General features: G+C 36.0%; 2 protein-coding genes across 2 annotated transcripts in view; one reads left to right on the forward strand and one right to left on the reverse strand.

Annotated features, from left to right (window-relative positions):
* The first annotated feature begins 964 nt into the window (after positions 1 to 964).
* Positions 965 to 17,842, forward strand: LOC148677947 (neuronal vesicle trafficking-associated protein 1-like). Its single transcript, XM_088628701.1, has 4 exons — positions 965 to 1,140; positions 2,660 to 2,776; positions 6,918 to 7,028; positions 15,754 to 17,842. Exons 1-4 carry the CDS (start codon positions 1,009 to 1,011, stop codon positions 15,952 to 15,954), a joined length of 561 nt encoding a protein of 186 aa, XP_088484827.1. The 5' UTR covers positions 965 to 1,008; the 3' UTR covers positions 15,955 to 17,842.
* The window catches only part of stx18 (syntaxin 18), a 46,652-nt gene continuing 40,283 nt past the window's right edge, over positions 16,766 to 23,134 (reverse strand). The window contains exons 8-11 of the mRNA XM_088628688.1: positions 23,055 to 23,113; positions 20,157 to 20,226; positions 19,488 to 19,568; positions 16,766 to 18,419 (exon numbers count right to left, since the gene is read on the reverse strand). Of these exons, the coding sequence (XP_088484814.1) occupies positions 18,324 to 18,419; positions 19,488 to 19,568; positions 20,157 to 20,226; positions 23,055 to 23,113 (306 nt within the window). The 3' untranslated portion in view covers positions 16,766 to 18,323. The remainder of the gene's footprint in view (positions 18,420 to 19,487; positions 19,569 to 20,156; positions 20,227 to 23,054; positions 23,114 to 23,134) is intronic.

Genomic DNA, 23,134 nt, shown 5'->3' on the forward strand with positions numbered 1-23,134 from the left:
GAACAAATATCTGTTTAGCATTTTCTAATTTCTTGTCAATGTAACTTTTAACCAACCCTTCAAGATATGTTAAAAACGACGTATTCTATACAATAGATGGTACTTTATGCAAAGCTGTGACTTCTATAGGCGTTTGTCCCTTCTATGTTAAAAGAGTAAGTAACAGTAGTTATGCTTGGGTTTTGATTATATTTAAATTTTGATTTGTTCCTGCACCGCATATTTAAAAATTCTAGATTCAGACAAAGCAAAAGCGGTTGTAAATTATGAAAACTAGGAGAGTTTTTTTTTGTAGTCTTCCAAACGGACATGCTGCTATTACATCACTGGCTAGCAGTGCTTTGATACCTCGGAGGGGCTCTTTTGTGCAGCTGCACTACCAAAGGCAGCATATCTACCGAGCAAATCGTCTGCGTCACACCTGCACCGGTGGCACAAAATTACATCCCTCACAAATCCGTTTCATTACTGAAACATCTTGAGCTACATTGGGAGTGTCACACCGTAATTTCTTAAGGTTGCATAAATCGAAAGGTAAGATTTGTTAAAAGTAAAAAAAAAATTATATTCAATGAATATACTGCATGTCATATGCTGTAGTATAGATCACAACAGGGATGCTTCGGCGGCGCGTGCTTTGATTATGCTTCTGAGTTGCTCCTATGCATTAAAATGCATCGGTTGTATACAGTAACACAGAAGAAAATATTTATCGATCCCTTATCGGCTTTTCACTGCATTCTATTTCAGCGGCATGAAATGTTAAATAATTTCGTATACGGCATATATAATCGATAGCTGTTCTAGGCGTAGCTGTTCATTCCTCTTAGATTACACATTGTTTAAATCCTTAAAGTTAATCTGGGACGAATAAAATATTTAAATAGTAAAGGCATGACCAGTAATATGGATGTTGTGATAAATATTTACTGTATTTTGTTCATATTTCGTACATTTTGAAATATTTTCTTAGCTAACGTTTTCAATCTTCAAGATTTACCTTGGAAAATGGTGAAATTAGGAAACAATTTTTGCGAAAAGAATAACACAAAGCAGCCCGTCTCAGAAGATGGATTTGACACCATTCCCCTTATCACACCACTAGATGTCAATCAGCTACAGTTCCCTCCTCCTGATAAGGTAAGGTTCATTTACGTATTTTTACTTTGTGAATTATTCGCCTTTTATTTCCGCAAGTTATTTTTTAAGAATATGGCACATCATACTTTTGACGTTTTGTAGACATATTAAAAAATATTAATGTGAATTACCTGTCCTGCACTTGGAAGACCTAAGGATGCAGTGCAGTAGGACATTTGTAGAATTTCATTACTCATTAGTTTTTAAACAAAAAGGCCGTATGTCTCTATTATTATCCATTGTCTTAGCTTTTTTGTTTCTAAACAGACATACATAAATATATAATTTAAAATAAGATTTACTATTCGCTGTGGACTTTTGATTACTTTGAATGTCAAAAAATAAATAACTAATAATGATCATCATTTTACATTATTGAAAATGAATCTTTTTTCATATTAATATGTGGAAAAGGAAACTAATATGAAATTGAAGGAAGAAAACATGAAAACAGTGAAAAACATGCTTCATATACGTCATTGCAGTGCTTAAAGGGATTTTAGACAAATGCACAGATTTTATACCACCATTACTCAATATAAGCCAATTAATATTCACTTATTTTCTTCTAGTTATGAAATAATTAGTGACAGCACTGTTCAGTGTATGTGTACCTTAAGACCTTAAAGAAGATAAATCTTAAATTGTATAATTTACAAAAATGAAAGTCATTTGTGAAAATTTTAATTTGTTTTGATTATTTCCATGGTACAATTTCAGTATTTACAGTGTATTTGGACACTGATATTACATTGCCCCTGTATTGCATTTAGCACTTAGCTGTCAGAATAAAACGTTTGTAAAAACTAAATCCTGATGATATTGGTACGGTATTTTTAGATGACCGGACCTGTTACCATTACCATTCCCATCTTGAGAGTTATGAGTCAGACAGATCTGCACCAAGAAATAAAAGTGCGATTGATGTCCTTCAAGACAGGAGTCATACATCTAGTATTTATTAGTGACATCTGGCAGGAAACAAAAGGTTGTTAAATCCTGTATGAATGCTGCTTGCATTTAAATAAATGAATAAACCAACAGGTGTGACTTTCACCATCAGTGAATTCATACTGGTGTCATTTTAAAGATGCATAGTTTTTTATTGTATATGATTCCGAATTTCATTATGCCCAAAGTGTTTATACTGGTCGATTAATAATTTGTGCCAAATCTCTGCATTTCCATGCAGAGGAGGGGTATTTCACTGATAATAAGGATTGTTTGTGTTTGAAGGGATATGACATGAGATTTAGAAACATCTTGTCTGTTGTACAAAAAGCAATATGCAGATGTTATGTCTGACTGGAAATGTTCTATTATGAAGTGTTTTGATAAACAACAGTCTTCTTAAAAGCCTTGTCAACTAATATTTAGACACAAAAAACCAAGGTAGTTCTTTACAGAACATGATCCAAGTCGTGAAGGCCAGTGAAATGGAAAGTTTGGTCAGGGCATCACTTGGGCCTTTTTTTGTGTTTTGCTTTTGGGACTGAGGTCTGTCTGTATTTCTTTTCAGGTGGTTGTGAAAACAAAAACAGAATATGAAGGTGACCACAAGAAGGGCAGATTCCGTTCACCTAAAATAGCCGAATTTACAATAAGCATCATAGAGGGTGTCTCTGAACGACTCAAAGTAAGTCCAATTATGTCAAATCGAGACAAATTTATTGACTCATTTAACTGATTTCTTTTTTGTCGAGTGATGTTTTGGTAATATTCACGACATGAACATTAATAGGCAGGACATATTGGGGCGGAGCGGTGGCTCTGTGGCTAAGGATCTGCGCCTGTAACCGGAAGGTTGCCGGTTCAAATCCCGTGGCCGGCAGAGGAACCCTACTCTGTTGGGCCCCTGAGCAAGGCCCTTAACCCCAACTGCTCCAGGGGCGCCGTACAATGGCCGACCCTGCGCTCTGACCCCCAGCTTCTCTCCCTGTCTGTGTCTCCCTGGAGAAAAAGCTGGGGTATGCGAGAAGACGCATTCCTAATGCAAGAAATTGTATAGGGCTAATAAAGAAACATTTTATTATATTAAGCACTTTAATAATCAACTGTTATAATCATTATTCGAACACAACATTTACAACATTTGTGCTAATATGTCACTGTAGAATTTACAGTGTTATGATATCAGGTGTTTTAATTTTTTATACTACAAATCAGCTGATAAACTCTCTATGTGTATAGGGCAATTGCCAAATGAAAGCGAGCAGATTTAGTCAAAGAAAAATATTGATTGATTTTACACAGCTGAGCATTTGAACCCATGCTGTTAGGTTGCTATGCTGTGTTGCTAGGTAACAAAATTAGACAAAGCTTGCTGTGAGAAACCACATCCCTAGGGATGCTGAGGTTAACATAAATACAAGGTGCCTTTATGGTATTGGTGCTGCATTATATAAGTGTTCCAGGAACTTGCGCTTAATGTACTGAGTTCACAATCAGAGACTCAGCTTATCATCACGCTCTTGAGTCTTTGGTAAGAAATGTGGTAATTTGTGTGATAAAATGAAAATTGTATCTTGAAAATTCAAAAAATATAAATTTCTGCGACAGCTGTTTCTATTCTGTAATGTCTGCCATGTACTGAGGATTAATGGTGAATGGTAATGAAATGTATTCAAGCTATTCTAATCTTCAGCATCTGCTGTTTATGATAAAACCCTTTTGTTTGAACATCATGTATTTTATTATGCTGCAGTAAGCTTAGAACGTTGCTTAAGAAAACCAAAAATAATAAACAAGACAAAGAAGTCATGAAGCTGTTTATACAAATGTGGTTTGATATTTACTGTTCCAAATATACATCTGACCTGTTGTTAAAAATGAAGTGGTTTATTTTTCACTGTTGCTAGTAAATGTCTAATATGCTCAAGGTACTCTACAACAAAACTGTTAAACATCCTTATTCTAAGCATTTTACTGTCAATTGAATTAGACACACCTACAGTCAGTACGATTTGCTTGACAGCTAGAAAATAAAGGTAACAGTGTGTACTTAAAGAACACATTGAAGCCCAGTTATAATAATATATATGAATTACCTAAATTAAGACTTCATCATTTAAGCACAGCAATCTGACTTGAATAATATATTTTAAAAGTTTGCAATGGCTAAATATATAAGGACACTTTTTTAAGTCTTAAAAGCCTTTATATATAAAAAGTAATATTTTTATTGAAAAGGTTACTTGAAGGTGCAATAGAACTTACAGTATTTCTTCACATTGAAGAACCTGTTTTTAACCTTGTGAACCCTCTAACCAAAGTATTTTGAAATGATAAGCACAATAGTGATCCTGTCTTGACTAAAAAAGTACAAAGATTTTTAAAATAATATTCACCATATAACTGTAGCTAATTTTATTAAATTAAAAATCCCTTTTTCATGCTGTACATGATGCCAATAGTACAGTTTAAAATACCCAGACTGCAATCTCTAGAAATATTCTAGGAAATGTTGATCAAATGAATATCATCTGTAGAGACAATTTAGAGACTATTGCAACCTTTCCTTGTTAATACAGTGAGTTTTGGCGAAATGCAATAAAAAGCTGTGTCCGTCCATACGTGCTGTACTTATATTTTCCTATTTGATTCGCTTATTGGCTGTGTTTCTTGTGCAGATTAAATGTTAAAAACATATTTTATTTAATCAAGATGGTCTGCCAATAGGAATTTTCTAATAATAGCTTTAGGTTGGTAAAGATTTGATTTTGCATTGAGTCATGTAATACAGGCACTCTCCAAGTGAACTGTAATTCAGAGACTGATGATGTTGACTCATTTGTCATTGGTGACTTCAGGATGTAGCAAGAAGTAGTAGATACATATTAAATTAAATGGTTTATTGAGATGAAAGACATTACTGAAAGAGTTAACCAAGCTTCTGGTTGGTGATTCTTTATTGGCTATGTCAGTCGTTCTCAGAGATATTATTTGTCCTTGTGATTAATGTTCTTTTTGCCTGCAGTTAAACACAATTAAGAGCATGTGGTATGGCTGAGATTGTTACGGTTCTATCATCAAAAGGAACACTTTAGTCTTTCATAGCAGAATAAAACAGTAGAATAGATTTTATCTTTCACTGGCTCTTTGATACATTACCTTGTCCACAACCTCCTGCAACCAGAGGTGTTTTTCTGTTGGGGAATTCTAAAATTGCTGTGATGTTCTCTTTCATACATAGTAAAATATGAAAGAAAATGTTTTTGGGAGGTAGGCATTAAGAGGATTTGGAAAATCATGCAAAGATTGAACTGGTAAAGAAATATTACAGCACATTTGTATTCCTGTCAAACAGAATGGGGGTGGGTGTATAGCTGAGGATTGTGCCAGCTACATTTTCTTAAGGGCATTAAATATTTTGAAGATAATTGTAGATTAAAATATTTGGTAAATACAACACCACTCAAGATTTGAGAAATCGAATCCAATTTCTGCAGTTTCTCAGTTTCGAGACAGAAACCAAATAAAAATCCTCATGTAAAAGAACTATGCTTATATTCCATTTTGGATTCTTGTAAGAAGATCAGAGTGGAACATCAGAAAGCCGATAGCTGAGTTAAGGCCTTTATAAGTCAATATCCAGTAACTGTGTACAACGGGAACAACCATCCACCACAAGTATGAAATTCAAAATTCAAATTAAAAAAAACCATCCTGCCATAAAGGAACAATTTAGAATTTCCAATCAAGCCTTGACCAGTCCTGACGTACAGTAAGCGCATGTGTTTGTGAGGCAAGAAGAAAGTGGAGAGTCTAGTTAAAACTCACAAGATCACAAGAGAACCATGTAAATCCCACACAGGCAAGAACACCACACTACACCTGAGCACAGGACACTGGAGTTGTGAGAAGAGAGATCAAACTACTACACCACTGTGTCACTGACTTGAGTTCAGCACAAAGTTTACATTTCACCTCGCTAATTTAGGGATGACCTACAAAGAGAAGATGACATTGTTTTTCCTACATAATACTTTTTATTATTTTGAAATGCTTTAGGGTTCATGATTTAGTATTTCTATTCCTTCTTTGAGCTTTGAGAAAGATGTCCTTGTAGTTGAATTGCTTCAGCAGCTAATTGCTGTTTACTCTAACATCTCACTTATTGCTTATGCTGCTGCACTTGTCCTTTTAAAATCTCCTTCAGTGTTGCTGCAAGAAAATTTCTTTCCCATTTAAACAATCTTAACCAGCCAACATAACCCTTTGAAGGGTTGAATGAGTGCAAATGTGATAAAAGCCACAAACAGTTTTAACAAAATACTGTACACATGAACTGTCCTTACATGACCAGTCACAGCTGATGTTTACATTTCTAATAGTGCAGCTAATAAACATTTTCTATCCCTCTACCATGTTTACTGCAGAATTCGGCTCAAAACTCATTTTGCTGATGACTCCTCCTCATCAGCAGTGGACAACAACCCGGTCACTGATGCCATTAACAATATCAATCCCAAACAGAGTTCTTGGACTCCCCCTTCCGACCATTTTCCACCAGTTGATTACTTTATTTACCAATGCTACATTGAAGTTCCTAAGTTTCTTTCTATACCCAGGAAACACAGATCTAAAAAGAAAACTCTCACACCTGAAGAAGGCTCCACGGCCGAAATGTTGTGTTTCCTTTCTTTTCTTTTCAGCATGGAATAAACTTGTTACCTGTTCCTTTGCAGCTTATGCATGCTGACGCAGCTACCTACTTTAACTATTTTCTATTTCTTATGCTTTATTTTACTAGTGTTAAAGTAGGACTGTCTTTACAGGTGACCCTTCTAGTCCTTTGTGCGCTGGCGTTTCTGGTCTGCGTTGTGTTCCTGGTGGTTTACAAAGTCTATCAGTATGACCAAACCTGCCCAGAGGGATTTTTCTTTCAGGTAAGGTCTCAAAAAGATTTGATCATTAATTTTAAGAAGAGTAGGGAGGCTGTGTATGAAAATCTGGCTGTAAGTTGTAGGTGAAGATACTGTATAGCTCCCTTTTATAAGGTAAGGAGTACTTTTTATTCAAAAACTTAGAGAATAATTAATTAATTCTGTTTAACAAATAAAAATACATTTGGTTTTTAATTATTTTATTGTGAATTTTCCAGTAAACCTCTTGGTTTGTTAAGTTAAGCAAACTGAAAATGTTCAGGTCACACATATTGAAGTCTTTTGAATTTTCTATGTACTTTAAAACACTTAAAGAACAGATGTTTTATTTGTGGTGGTCTAAACCTAGAGGTTGATATTTTATTATCAAATTTGTGGTACAAATGGCCATACTTTTTTGAAAATTAAATATGTATTGATGTATAGCAATGTATAGTAACCAAAAGTTGAGTTCCATCTCTCCAAGATGAGAGTTTATATTAAAATTACAATCTGAGATTAAGTTTTCAATTTGAGGTTTTATATCTTAAACTATGAGAGTGTAACACTCAGCACTCGTAGTCAGAAACAGGGCTTGGAATGTCTGTGACAGTAGAGTGCCATCACTGATCTGCTTGTGAGCTAACAGAGGAGGCATGCGGAGGTAGGCCGGATGGACTCTTCCATGGAAATTCTTTTAGTTAATTTATTATTACAGAAAAATTAAGTTAGGGAATTATTGATTTTCATTAAAACTTGATAAGCATGTTTTATAGGTAGATAAATCCTTAGGCCTTGGTCCTGGTTTGAGTCTATAAACTGCAGACCTTTCTGTCTGACTTTGTGTAGCATGTTATCCCTGCTACCTTTGTACTCTATAGTTGTGGGATATTCTCCAGGTTGTTGCAACTCTTACCAAGAATAAGCAGCTTTCTACTGTAGGTATGGATATATAAAATATTCAAGAGAAAGAAGTTTTAAAATTTCCATCGGAGGCAAGGAATATAGCTGAGAGACAAATGCAGCAATGAGTGACCTTTTGCAATGTGAAGAGATCTACACGTGTCCTCCCAAATTGAGTCCAAATAAGGACCAGCACCAGAAAGGGAAGATGTTACACTGAGGCTAGTGGACCTCTTCTTTTGACTGGTTGAACGGATGTAAGGCAGGTTTGCGCCTAAAGAACAATCTGCACCTTCACCCAAGTGTGGACCTAAGGCTTCATGCAAACTTGGTGTAGGAGATCGCAGACATGCTGTCTGTCCATATACGTAGGAAGTCGGTTCTGGAGCAACAGAAGGAATTTCTGAAAGGCTGCTGAAAGATTGCTTTGATCTACAGAGCATTGATGTAGACCGCCAACAGCCTTTGCAAAGGGTGTGCATACATCTCCATTTCCAAACTGGGTGCCAGTCTATGTTGGAGGCATAAGTGTTTATAACTTATGCAAAATACTCTGGGAGTCAAATACCTAGGTAAAAACTGAGGGAATGATTGGTAGGATTCTTTTGGATACCTTATGAAAAACAGCATGACATCACCAGCCTGCAGTGCCTGTCACATACTGGGCCAAACACAAGGGTGCTGAAACATGACTGCAGTGTCCAAAGGTGAAGTGTGCCTAATGTAAGATAAGATAACTTTATTGGCCATATATAATTTCTTGTATTAGGAATTTGTCTTATTGCATACCGCAACTTTCTCTCCATGAGACACACAGACAGGAAGAGAAGCTTGGGGTCAGAACGCAGGGTCAGCCATTTAAATGGCGCCCCTGGAGCATTAGGGGTTAAGGGCCTTGCTCAGAGGCCCAACGGAGTAGGATTCCTCTGCTGGCCGCAGGATACGAACCGGCAACTTTCCAGCCACTATCTCTGACACTTTGTGACAGTCAGTTCTAGTCAAATTGAAGTGGGAGAGGCATGTGACAGGGAGAAATTATGTTGAGAGACAATAAGGCCCTCACTGTGAATGCTGTCCTGGTTGCCTGTGTGATTGAGTCAATAAGGGTTATCTGTGAAAAGACCAGTGTTGATAGTACCGGCTCTCTGGATGGTGCTTAAATAAGACAGTCTTTTGGATAATTCAGAAACGTTATGTCCTCTGCTTTCATTTCACTTGAAAACATACTTGTAATAGTATAAGACAGACCAAAGGGTCTGAGAATTCATACGAAGAATTTGAAGCCTTTGCCTTGAAAGTCAAATGTGTTCCTGTGACATGCTCTGATGGGAATGTGATAATAAGCATCCTAAAAGTTGGCTGTTTTGAATTAGTTAAAACAAATCAGAGAATGTGCTTTCCATGAACATTTTAAATACAATACTCTGAGGAACTAATTGAGGTAGCTAAGGTCAAGGATATAGTGTGTTCTATGTCCTTTTTGGACACCAGGTGGTGTTTTGAATAGAATACTGTACAAGCAGTCCTTTTGAAATTCGAATAGAAGTATGGGCTGAAAGTCTATAAATAGTGTGCTTGGCAAAAAGTGCCTCTTTCACAAACAGGGTGAGAACAGACACCTCCTATAAAAGGAGATGTTTTCAGATAATATTGCAAGATGTAACAGAGCTCAGCACACAAAAGTGTTACAGAATTGATGTCACCAACCTCTCAAATCCTGACAGTGTAGAGCTCAGTGGCAGAGCACCAGATCTTGTGGTAAAAACATAATTCTCTGGTACCTATAAAGTAATGCTGTGTGGCTCTGGGTCCACTGGTGACTGTAATCGAATCCTTGTAGGGGCAGAGTAGAGCTACAATAGTCACTGGAGTTGTGCAGAATTTTCCCATGAGAAGGATACAGTGGAGCAGTTTTCCACTGTCTAGGGAGTGGACCTGCCAACATGCTCATGACAACATGAGTCACCAGGATCAATTCCCTGCAGGGGGAGCTGAACTCATCATAAATGCATAAAAAACAGCAGCCATATCACCCTGCAACTCACAACTGGCAACCCACTGAAGCTAAGCAGGTGTGAGCCTGGTCGGTACCTGGATGGGAGACCTCCTGGGAAAAACTAAGGTTGCTGCTGGAAGAGGTGTTAGTGGGGCCAGCAGGGGGCGCTCACCCTGCGACTCATGTGGGTCCTAATGCCCCAGTGTAGTGACGGGGACACTATATTGTAAACAGGTGCCATCCTTCGGATGAGACGTAAAACCGAGGTCCTGACTCTCTGTGGTCATTAAAAATCCCAGGGCGTTTCTCGAAAAGAGTAGGGGTGTACCCCGGTGTCCTGGCCAAATTTCCCATCGGCCTTTATCAATCATGGCCTCCTAACAATCCCCCTCTATGAACTGGCTTCATTACTCTGCTCTCCTCCCCACTGATAGCTGATGTGTGGTGAGCGTTATGGCGCACTATGGCTGCCGTCGCATCATCCAGGTGGATGCTGCACATTGGTGGTAGTGGAGGGGAGTCCCCATTACCTGTAAAGCGCTTTGAGTGGAGTGTCCAGAAAAAGCGCTATATAAGTATAAGCAATTATTATTATTATTATTATTATTATAAGACTCGGGTGCATGAAGTGCACATTTGGTAGAGGGCAATATGACAAGGCAGGTAGGATTTCTGCATCAGAAGGCTGCGAAAGAATTCCTGGAACATGATCTTCAAAAAGGTCTGTTGAGGAAAACATCTTCTGTTTTGAACTGCAGCCCCTCTTCATCAAACCCTGGCAGGAACAATAGCTTTGAAATATGGAGCAATGCTTTCAGTGATTTCTGTGTTGTTTGACTCTTAAGGGGCCTAACAGATGGAGCACCTTCCTCAGACATTTTGAACCAGCAAATAATCCCATCCATTGCTGGGTCATTGGCACAACCTGGAGCAATAGAGGCATCTTAAAAAGGTCACTGTCTTACTATCGAGGATTCGGCCTGCATCATCTAAACCTTGTGACTTCCACGTGTAATGGGTAAAAGACAGCTGTAACGGAAGTAAGGCCTTTGTACATTTGAGAAAGGTGTCTGCCGAGAGCCATAGGTTGGTATGGTCGGGATACGAAGGAATAAGTGGAAGCTACTGAAGAAGTGTGGTGTGGTACACTTGGAAGAGGCTTTTAGCATTCAGGTCTCAATGTACCTGAGTCCCAGGAACAACAGATTTCTCCCAACTTTTAATGGCACTGGTTGTTGAAAGAAGCAAGGTTTTTAGACAACCCTGTGAGAAAAGGGGACGGCACCCAGGTTTTATTCAAGTCTAGCTTTCCTTATGCAATAGTTTCATCGGGAGAAGCAATGCCACATCTGTGGTGGAGAGCAGAGGTGACATTTGAGGGAAGGCCTAATCTCTTATCGTCAGCCCACCTCAGGAAACAAATCCAGAAATCAGAAGACTCTAAGGAGAGCACATCTGGGTAATCAGCATCTGGTTCTGGAGGAACAACAGGGAACACATGTACCTGTCATAGTCTGCTGCTGTAACAGAGCAGCAGAGACATCCATTAACCTTCAAGCAGATAGGCAAACTTCCTTCAGCGAAGAGCCTGGTGCCTTCTTCCAATGATGTCCTGTTTTGTTGAATTAACACAATCGAAGGAGTAACCAGTAAGATCTTGAGCACTTTTTTTTCCTGAGAGGGATGTTGCAAGTAATACAAAGTAATTTGGATTACACAGGGGATAACACCCTTCCTTTTCCCCTTTTTGTTTCGTAGGACATCGGATACCTAATCTGGTGCACAACAACATTTTTGGTTCTTTTTTAAGAAGACAATGAAATCTTAAAGTATGGTAGTATCCAGAGGGCTGTTGATAAGGAGAATGGAGATAGAAGATACGATATATATGGAGTTGCACAGGGGCACCAAGGTGTACAGAGAGCACTGAGGTCAATGGTATAACCACAGTGGGGGTACATGTATTATGGCGAAGGGGAGAGATGGTGTCAAAACAATCAGACCCATAAATAAAGCAAAGGAAGATGACAAAGACCAGAGAAGAAACGGGATGTGCTAAGCTGCTTACCAAAGTTACAGAAAAAAATGGAAATGGATAAAAAAAACGGAAAGGGCCATTACAACCCTTGTAGGAGTAACAAAAATATGGTGGGGGGTAGTAGAAAACTAACCGATATAAAAATAATTGAGCAAAATAAAAAAGAAATAGAAATGGAGTGTGAACTACATCTGAAAATGAGTAGCTCTTAAAAAGAATTCTGTAGTTATTCGTTTTGCTTTTGCTTCAGGGACGCCAAGTCTGGTTCAGTCCAGAGAAGGTTGGAGAGCATACGCACTCAGCAATAGATGAGATGAGAGATCAAATAAGCTCAGTCATTAACCCACTGTGAGAAAACAGAGGAAAAACAGACCAGTTGACATGCCAGCAGCATATCCTACTGTATAGTAGTAGAAGTGGGCAGAAACAGGGCTTTACACTCTCCACTTGCCTTGCTTTTAACTGCACGCATTTAGAATGAAAATAAGCACAGAGAATCTGTGAGGTTTATGAAAGGTAAAAAGACTTTTAGTCCTCACCATAAGTTCATCTGAAATACAAATATTGTACGAATACAAATAATATTACAAATTAGATTTCTTCTCTGGGTTTACCTTTGATCATGTGACACCCCTTAAAACTGATTTGGGCTGACTTGCCATGCTATTAAGTTTGTGTCTTGATTAAATTACTGATTATTTTTTGCAGTTTGATCACAGATAGGTCACAGCTGACAGGAACTAATTAGTCACCCCTTAACGTGTTTAACATGCATTTTATTCCTCTAATAACCTGGAATGTATTTGTTTGGGTTGGATTTGCTCTTTATTAGTGACACATTTTACCCACAAGAAATTGGCTGACAAGCCCAATTTAATAATAAACGTGTTCTTTATGAAAATCCAAAATCCTACTTAATATGTAAAAGGTTTATACAAACTAGCCCAAACCCATGTGACATTGGATGTTTTTCATTGGATGATGGTGACATTGGATTTTCTTTTCATTTAGTATGCAAAAAGTAAAAGGATTCAATGATTAATTTCATTTTAAAAGTAAATACAAGTCATAATTAAATTATGTTAAAGGTTAGTATAAAATACCTAATAAATCACTTATTCAAATATATCACACACACTTAATAATCTCAACACCATGCTGATAGCAGCATTGGAGCTGTATAGACAGTGTAATAACTTGATGTGTAGAGCCACATTAGTGAATTTAAACCAAAGATCAATGTAATATTAAACACTTTTTCACAAATTATTTGTTAAGACGACATCATATAATCTTTATGTAAATGTTAGTCATTTCGTAATAGAACATTCTAGAATTATCTTTGTTTGAGGTATTCTGAATAATGAAGAGTATGCATGGAACTGTTATGTAACCTCCTTTATGTGCTATAAAGATGTGATAATATAAGGGACCTAACAGGAGCATATAATTGAATTTGTGGAAATTTCCTAGCAGGTACTAGTAGGCTATAGTCTGTGATGAGCCTGCTAGTGTTCAGTTGTTATTCATCCAATTGTAAGATAATGTACTGGGTTTTGCACATCATTATTGGGATAGGCTGTCTATAGAATGGACCAATTTAAATAGTTGATACTAGGAAAGAGTTCAATACTTAAAGTAAGTGCAGTGACAGTCTGAAGTAAAGAGCAGAAGAAAGATAGGAAAGCAAGATTGAAGCAATGCCCCGGTGATGAAGAGAGCAGCACTCTTCTCTAAGCTGTGTATTTCATTTGTTTCTTGCAGTTCTAGAACCTTTAATAGGACTATTTAATTATACTTCATGTCTCACTAGCAGAAACCCCCTCCAGTACATGTGAACCTTTAAATGTCAATGTAATAGTCTAAGTAAATATAGGAGTACCTGTAGCTACAGAATAGACATTTTCTTTTATTAAAGTTACCTTAATATGATCTGGATAAAATGTTAAAGGAACAAGCAAGGAAGAAATGTACTAAATGCTACTGTACGTTTCAGGTAGCCAATGAAATATAAAGTTTAATAACTATGGTAATTTATGGATGTGCACCCCTTATTCTTCACGAACCCCAATAATTACAAGCATATCTACACTGTTTAATATGAAGTAAGTTTTAGAACTTGTAACCCTTGTATAAAAGCATAGGCCCTGTATACAACACACAGCTGTAAAGCACACTGAGATGGGGAAATTGCTAGCCAGGTTTTAATAAACTTCTTTGTACACAACACCTTTGAGTATATTGCCAGTCTCCCACAAAACGTGTACAACATACATTAACTACTTAAAAAAGTGTAAAACAGTGCACAGTAAAATATTAAACTGCTCACTGCTTTTATAGCCTCCTTCCAAATTGTTAGTAATTTGATAAATGTTTTGTCATTTTCTCTATATGGATCATCACATTTCCTCCATCTGCTCTCTACAGGGCATATTCATTTGGAAAAGTCATGTGGAGATGCCTGAATTACTGAGCATCAATCAAAAAACTAAACATGCAAACACAGCTGCCAAAACACATTCTATAGCTGTTCATCACTAGAGGGAGAATGGCTGATAAGATCATAGTAATCAAAGTGCATAATCTGTGGCTCTTCTACTGATCTGCTTTGAAAGGCAATGCCAAAATATGATCAGCTATTGATGTGCACATTGCTGGCATAGAACCAGAACATTAATCCATGGTTGTGTGTGATATTTAGTTTACGCTGCAGAGGTTTTAGCCGGGACTTTTTTCATCCACGTGATTCGAAACCTATTCATTGAAGACAGAAGACAAACAGTTGGAGATCACCTCAGTGGTGTAAAGTTCCACTACAAAATCAATATTTCCACTTTAATTTGGTACTTCAGACTAATGTAACATTATTTGCCCAGCAAAGTGAGCAGCAGCTGTGAAGAAATTTCTCATGGTAGAAGTGGACTGAACTGAACTTCAAATTGTGATTATTGTTTTTGTCATAGCCAGACCTGAGCTAGGCAGGTGTTCATTTCCATCATGGGTCATGCTTAATATCTTGTCAACTTTACTAAAAGTTATTCTCTTCATCACAGTTTTTTTTGTTGGATATTGAGTCTGCTATGAAACACAATGTGTTGTCACCTTACCAAAAACATTTAGAAAACTTGAAATAGAAACATTTGAATCCTTTTAGGTGTATTTTTACATTTAATAGGGTGGGGTAGCATTGTGGGTAAGTGTCTAGACTCATAACTGCTGGATTGTTGGTTCAAGTCTTTGTTGCAGGCACTGCTGTTGTAGATTCAGTGAGGGACCGTACCCCACTGTTCCAAGTCCACCCAGCTGTATAAATGGGGATAATCTTTGCAATCCTATCTGGGGGGAGGGGATTTTGGTGCTCTCTTGTCCTTGCACAGAAAGTAGGATAAGCTATGGCCCTTTGAGCTGATGGCTCTTGGATTTTGAAATTACATATCATATTTCTGGCTGTCCATTTTATGATTTGAATTAAATCAATGGTTTTACATAACAGTTTCCAGTTTTATTCTAATGTATACATGTATAAACTAATTTTCTACTGGGAGCAGTCATATTGTGCAGAATGTAAACGGAATAGTATAATTTAATTGTTGAAAGGAATCTTTACCTTACACATTTAAAACTTTAAAATAGATTGGATGAGGTTAATCAGAGGGAAAAAAGCAGCTTTACAGCTTCTAACCTGATGACAGTCTTTTCAAATTAATGATAGACTGCAATGTGTTAACATTTTACATTTTAAAAATAGCACTCCGAGAACAAAAAGCTATCAATTTTATGTTGTCGATATACATTTGATTTATTTTCCTTAGCACAATCGCTGCGTCCCGGCTGGAATGGACAGTTATTACTCTGAACAAGGCCCCAGCGCCCGAGGAAAATTCTACACTGTTATTAACCACTACAACCTGGCCAAACAGACCATCACTCGCTCAGTATCACCCTGGATGACAGTGATGTCAGAAGAAAAGGTATCTGCACAGGAGACAGAGACAGCAGAGAAAGTGGCTTAAATAAAGTGAAAAATACTTAAAGTCTCAAGATACTGAAGTTAACAGACACATTGTACAAAAAGGGAGCTCTACACCTTAAATATAACCATGGGTTACAAAGAGTTGTAAAGATTTTTGAAGTCTGTATATCACTGTAAAACACTGCATGCAGATTCATCATTATCTAGAGTCTCCTTTGCATACAGAACAAGGAATCTAAAAACTAAGTCCTTTTGTGAAGATGTAGTATGTTTTAACTCTAAAATGTCTTCAAATTCATTATGTCGTCCATGATCTCCAAAGTTAATAACAAAGTTCAACTTCATTTGTAAGGATGATTCTTTCCATGGTTGTAATTAATGTTGGGTTCCAGGTCACATAGCCGTACTGTATATAGAAGTATCTAAACACTATTGGAATGCTCCATGTGGGCAAGTATACTCTTTTCACATATTTTATGTTTTGCTCCCTCTCTTGTCTCACGATCCACTACTGCTGTTGATTTGTAAATGATAATGGAGTTCTGGGCCACGGGGCACTTTTTTAAAAATAAATTCTGCAAGACAGTTATATTGCTTCTCCACTGTGGCTTGTCACATCTTTGTTAGGATGTGCACTGGAATACTGATGGGTGTACAGTTAAGCCCTTTAAAAAACACAGCTAGACATTATTTGACAAGTTTCATTTCACAACAGTTTTGAAAGACAAAATAATGATTTCCCAGGTTTAATAAATCCAGCATCCTTGCTCAGTCACTGATTGAGTAAATGTCCTGTTTGTGAATATGCAGGCTGTGTATTACGCCATATTAAAATGAAATCACACATCAGCTTCTTAATGATTCCACATTTAAAATAAATATTTTATTACACACTGATGGACAGTTTACTGTATATGATATATAATGTCCTGATGAAAAGAAATTGCTTATTTTCTATCAATAAGAGTAGAACAGATATATACTGTAGGTTTTTGAGACCACATTTATAATTACATGTGGGGGAAAGAGGGACTGAAATCTGATTTTAAATGTGACTTTTATAATATTTACAACAGTTTAGTAATTTTATCAATCAGGCATGTAAAATAGTAACAATTATATTGGAAACCTAAAATGATTAAGTCCATCTAAAATATTCATACCTAACTTTCATATGTACACTTGTACACAGTGTCTGACACAACACAATAAATAACTGAAAGAGGAATATTTAAGCTAAGGTGAGGTCAGAGATATAGTACAGTATGTAACATTCATTTATACCATTAGCAAGCAAAAGCAAAGTTTGTTTTTATTTTATTTAATTCCAGTGTAGTAAGTGGCTGCTGTTTGGAACTAGTGAAATACTGTAGGTTTAACAAAGAAGCTATTTTAAACTAATGCAGTTTTCCGTGAATTTCTTTCTCCATTCTATGTAAAACTTGTAGTGGAAATGTCAAAAGTAACATGAGTTAAACAGTTATTGGAAGATAAAACATTCCATGAAATATAGTTCAATTAAGTCATTTGTTGCTGGCTTTCGTGTATTTAGTGATAAACATGTATAAAAGTGTTTTGTTGAATTTATTGCTGCAAGAATATTATATTTCTTAACTAACAATCATCAAGTTATTATTGGTATATGTTTTTTTTAACATATCTTGATATTTTTTAGCGAATGTTAGAGGAGCGGCTTAGATATATAATGTTGTAAAGTGTCACAGTGCATGAAATGCAATAAAAACAGTGCCAAATGTTTTCCTTGCCTAATGTATGAGTAATATTTAGGCTTCCATATATGCACATGTTCTGTAGATAAAATCATTTTAAAGAGAATTTTAATGAATGTAGAGGGGCATATCAAGTTGGTTGTAACTCTTGACATTTTCACTTTGTAAAGAGAAATAAATCAAAAACAATATAATAAATATTTTGTTGTTTTACTTTTTCTTGTTCAATTTAAGTGTGACCATAGATGAACATGGAGCAAATTTATAGAGAATTAAAACATAAATAACTCTTACATGGAAAAGGATTTGTAAAATATCCATTGAGAAAGCCTATAATGAGATGCTAGGGCCAGGCTAAACAAACTTTTGCAGCAATGATTATATGATTTTAACATAAACCTTATAAAAGTTCTTTTTTGCAGAACAGAAAAATGTGCTGCCCATTTTCAGAAAATAAATGTAAAGTGTAGAAGTGAGGTCCTAGAGAAACTGAACATAAAGCAAACAAATTATTATTTTGCTTATTACAAAAAAGATGGAGATTCTTTGGGATAAGAAAAAATTGAACAAATTTTGCTCTGAAGCATAACATTGACCGGTAATCCCATCCAGTGGTGCTGTTCTCCATTTGGCTTTTCCTAGTCTACAGCTGAATGATGATTTTCAGAAAGTTGTTTCATTAGCTGTCATACCAGTCCAGGAAAAGCAAAGAAAATGAACACATTACAAGGAAGAAGAGGATCCAGACACGAAATCCAGCATTGTTTTTAATGGCCTGAAAAATCAAAACACAAAAACAGCTCTTAGTTTTCAATTCAGCAATGTCACTTTTTCAGTAATGGCGTTTTATGCTCTGCAGACTAAATCCTCACTTTATATAAAAACATATACAGTATACCCATTGAAAAAAGCTATGCAGTATTTATATCCGTACATATGCTACAAATGTCATACAATTTTAATACATTGTGCCTTAATTTATTAGAGGTGTGGGCACAATGTTTAGACTTTAATAAGCCGAATTGGATCTAATTAACATTATCTCATGCATTTCAGTGCTGAACAAATTGTAAATAGATATAGCTCACTTCTCAAGTCTTCAGAAATACTTTAGATTTAGCTAACACAATCTAATCCTGCTCTTAATTCACAGATGTGATGAACAGTAACACAGCATTGAATTGCCTCTTAAAGCTCTTATAATCACTCTGGACACTCATCTTTCAGTTTCTTTTAGTGTTATAATATCCCTTTATTTTGGGGGCATTTCTCAAATGCAAATTTGTTTAGGAAACAAGTAGAGAGGTCTCTGCAATTATGTTTATACATTGCCTCAAAGCTATGAGCCTTGTGACTACTCACAAGGAGGAATGAGTCTGGTTCACTAGAGGATTGATGGGAGAAATTCTAAAGGGATCCCACATCCAGAAAAGTAGAAACTATGTAGCAGGGTGTGCCGTTTGTCATTTAAGAGTAGAGTGAAAGTGATTCCTGAATTCCTTGGTATATGACTAAGCACCTATTGAGAAACGGTCAAAATTTGGCTCCAAAAGATTAAATTAAATAACATGGGATATAATAACGAGAGGGAAAATACGTTTTTGGGAGATTAAATTAAGACTCACGTATAGTGTTGTAAATACTAAAGAATGCTGTTAATCTTTTCAATTCTCATAAAGGGGATTTAATCTTAAATACAACGTGTATTATACAGTAGACACACTATTAAAACAATCTGAATTGGAAAGCTGCCTTTAAACCTTGAACTTAATCTTTTATTTTAATTAAATGTCTTGAACAGTAATTGTTAAAGCACAGAAAGGAGAGAACTGACAAGCCTTACCTCTCTAATGTCTTCATTCCCCTCCTTGACATTTTCTGTTGTTCCTACCACAAGCTGATGAATATTATCTATCTCCGTTTCCTGTTGGGCAACAATTAAAAACCTATCAGAAAAAAACACTGAACAGTCACAATTTACAGGGAGGCATGAGCAGATTTCTAGAAAAGAGACAATGCCTCAGTGTGCTGTCACTCCTAATGGCATTCTACATTTTAATAAATCAACAGGGGCAGATGATGCAAAATTGTATTTTTAATGCAAAAACGAAAACAAATATTCAATGAGAGAGATGATATCTTCTCACGCATTAGACACAGGGTTTCAAATGTTGCTATTGAAAACAAACTAGATATTCTTCTGTACACCTTAGTTGTGTTCCTTCAATATGAATAACCTTGCCTTTCAAAAGGAATGATTTGCAGCTTTCAATTAAAGGCCACTGGCCTTTAATTGAAAGCTGAATCATTCTCATTCCTACATACTTCCTCCTTTTCTAAAAATAGAGGGTGTTCAATTAATATATTTTTCAATATAACTTAAAGTTCTCTTTTATTTAAAAAGGCAGAAAATGACCAGGTCATACACACAGGCAGTAGGAACTGTCACTGCAATCTGTGCAGTGTACTGAACTTTAATTCATGTCAGATGCAACAACATAAAGTGCACTACCTGATGTAAAACTTTCTCTGCAAATATCTCCTGCAGTCTAGAAATTTCCACAACTTTGCCTTCAATTTGTCTACAAAGAAGAAAAAAAAAAGATGAGAAATTTGTACACTTAACAGGAAAAGTATTGAGGTCATGTAATGAATATTAGCTTGATTTATTGTACTGGAGATTTGAACTGACATAAATATAGCAGTATACAAGAAGCATAGAGACAAAAAATCCATTATTAAAGAATGGGCACTGAATAACAGTTTTAGTGATCATGTCTACCACATATATATTCTCCTTTATCTCTTCAATAATTCTGATATAAAACAAGTTTAAAATATTTTAATAAAAGCTATAGAATTAAAACATTCCACTTGTCACCTAATGAAACAAATACATTTTATGTATCTTCACAAAACCTTTGTAAAGGTTCAGGATGTCAAACATTCTGACAATATTCAGTTCATGTGAGAGTACAAATGAGTTAATGGCAATGATTAATTCAAAGAGCCTTTTCCTTTCATTAATTAACTTGTGAACAAGTAGCCTAGCAACGGACAGCTATAAATAATATCCACAAGTGAATACACTGACTCTGGTGCCCTGCTGTTCTTGTTATTTGAAGGTATTACTTGAGGCTCATGGGTACATTGTGGTTGTACGATGGATATTTAGCTACATCCTGATGTTCTTTAAACTGGACATAAACATAAAGTACATATACAGTACTTGTATGTACTTCCATGTTCCTCTAATAACATTCCTGCTCATTTAGCTAGGAAATATTCAGCATTAGAAAAGAATGACAAGTGACCGTATGTGTTTTGGATCTTTCAACACATGAAGTTTAAATCACACCTCATATAACATGATCCTGTTTTGAAGAAAAATAATTACAAGTTTTTTATACTATGGTTTGTGACATTTGCTTTTGTGACTTCAAGTGTAAATAAGCATTTTACTAAGTGTGACCATAAATAAACATGGAGAAAATTTATAGAGAATCAAAACATAACTCTTACATGGAAAAGGATTAGTGAAATATCCATTGAGAAAGCCTGTAATGAGATGCTAGGGCCAGGCTAAACAAACTTTTCCAGCAATGATTACATGATTTTAACATAAACCTTAAAGTTTTTTTGCAGAACAGAAAAATTTGCAGCCCATTTTCAGAAAACAAACTTAAAGCGTAGAAGTGAGGTCCTAGAGAAACTGAACATAAAGCAAACAAATTATTTTGCTAATTACAAAAAAGATGGAGATTCTTTGGGATAAGAAAAAATGGAACAAACTTTGCTCTGAAGCATAACATGACTGTTAATCCCATCCAGTGGTGCTGTTCTCCATTTGGTTTTCCTAGTCTACAGCTGAATGATGATTTTCAGAAAGTCATTTAATTAGTTTTCATACCAGTCCAGGAAAAGCAAAGAAAATGAACACATTACAAGGAAGAAGAGGATCCAGACACGAAATCCAGCATTGTTTTTAATGGTCAGTGTATTCACTTGTGGATATTATTTATAGCTGTCCGTTGCTAGGCTTTTTTACTCAGTCAATTGGAACAGATAAAATAGGAATCTTGATAACTTAAAAGTAATAATATACTGTAAAATGTGATTGCCCTCTTGTTTATACAGATACAAAATACAGGGTTTCCAACCAGAGGCATTACAAGAAAATGTTTTTAAAAAGCTGATGCATATTTACAATATACAATAGAAACACAGGACTACACTTTTCTGTTGTCCCTCTACAGTAATATACCGTAAGTGAAGTGCTTACTTTGAGAAATGTCTGAGAAATGTCTGATTTTGACACAAGAGTAACCCTTTCCTGTAACAAATCTGTCAGCCTTTCTTAACAACATCCATTATGGGTTTGTTTGCACACTCAGTTTCTTAACTATACCCACACACCTAATTTACTTTGTAGAATTTGTGTATACTTTTAAAGCTCTAAGGTGATAAAAGATGATTGTTTCTGGTTTTCATTGCTAAGAATACTCATGTTTCAATTTTTTATTTACAAACAATAATTTTGATAAGTGTTTGACGTATATGTCAATAGACTGCTCCTGTGTGTTGTGAAGAAAAGTAGATTATGCAATATTATCCTCCAAAACATAAGAAAGATATTTTTGCTCACACATATTTTTACAAAAGAGCAACTGCATAAATTTCTGGGCTCAAAAAATGTGCTACAATGGCGGGTTAAAGAAATGAATATTTTGAGTCCTGACAGACCATGAGTGGACTTGATTCAAGTATTTAAAATCCTCAAAAGCCCTGACAAAGTTAATGCTACAGATAAAATCAACAGTGAACCCCAAACCTGAGAAGACAAGGGAAACTGATTTAAAAGGGGATTTAGAACTGAGAACGGGGACAATGCCTTTACGTAAAGGACTGTGGGAGTATGGAACAAGATGTGTATCAGTGTTGTTTAAGCTCCCTTCAAGAAACAGGTGGGTGGGACCAATGGATAAATTAGCTACTGAAAAAAAAACAAGCTAAATGGGATCAATGGCCTACACTATGTTCTCCTTTCCGATCCCTTTGAACATCTCTCATCATATCAAAAAACACCAGACCAGACATTCTAAGGTGTGCTCTTGCAGTAATATTGCATGCGTTTTTGTTTTTTTGGTTTTTCATGATTGGAATTTGTTTAGACAAACTGGCAACAAGCATACATTTCACATAGCAAGTCTAAATTAGAAACAACCTGTCGGTGAATTTAGTACTATTCTGATGAGAAGCACAGGGAGTCTCAATATAATTCTCAAATAATAGGCCAAGCACTATTCACAGTTAAGGAGAAAGATACATTAAAGAGACAATAAACATGTACTAATATTGTGTGAAAGTTATACTGTGAATACTATAATAATAATCTAACAAAAAGACATACCTGACTTCATCCACAAGACTGTTCATTTCACTCACAAGCCTTTGGTTCTCTTGCTCAAACTATCAATGCAGACATTAAAA

The sequence above is a fragment of the Lepisosteus platostomus genome, chromosome 1 (genome assembly GCF_059453375.1).
Source record: "Lepisosteus platostomus isolate fLepPlt1 chromosome 1, fLepPlt1.hap1, whole genome shotgun sequence".
In the NCBI taxonomy this organism is placed as follows: Eukaryota; Metazoa; Chordata; class Actinopteri; order Semionotiformes; family Lepisosteidae; genus Lepisosteus; species Lepisosteus platostomus.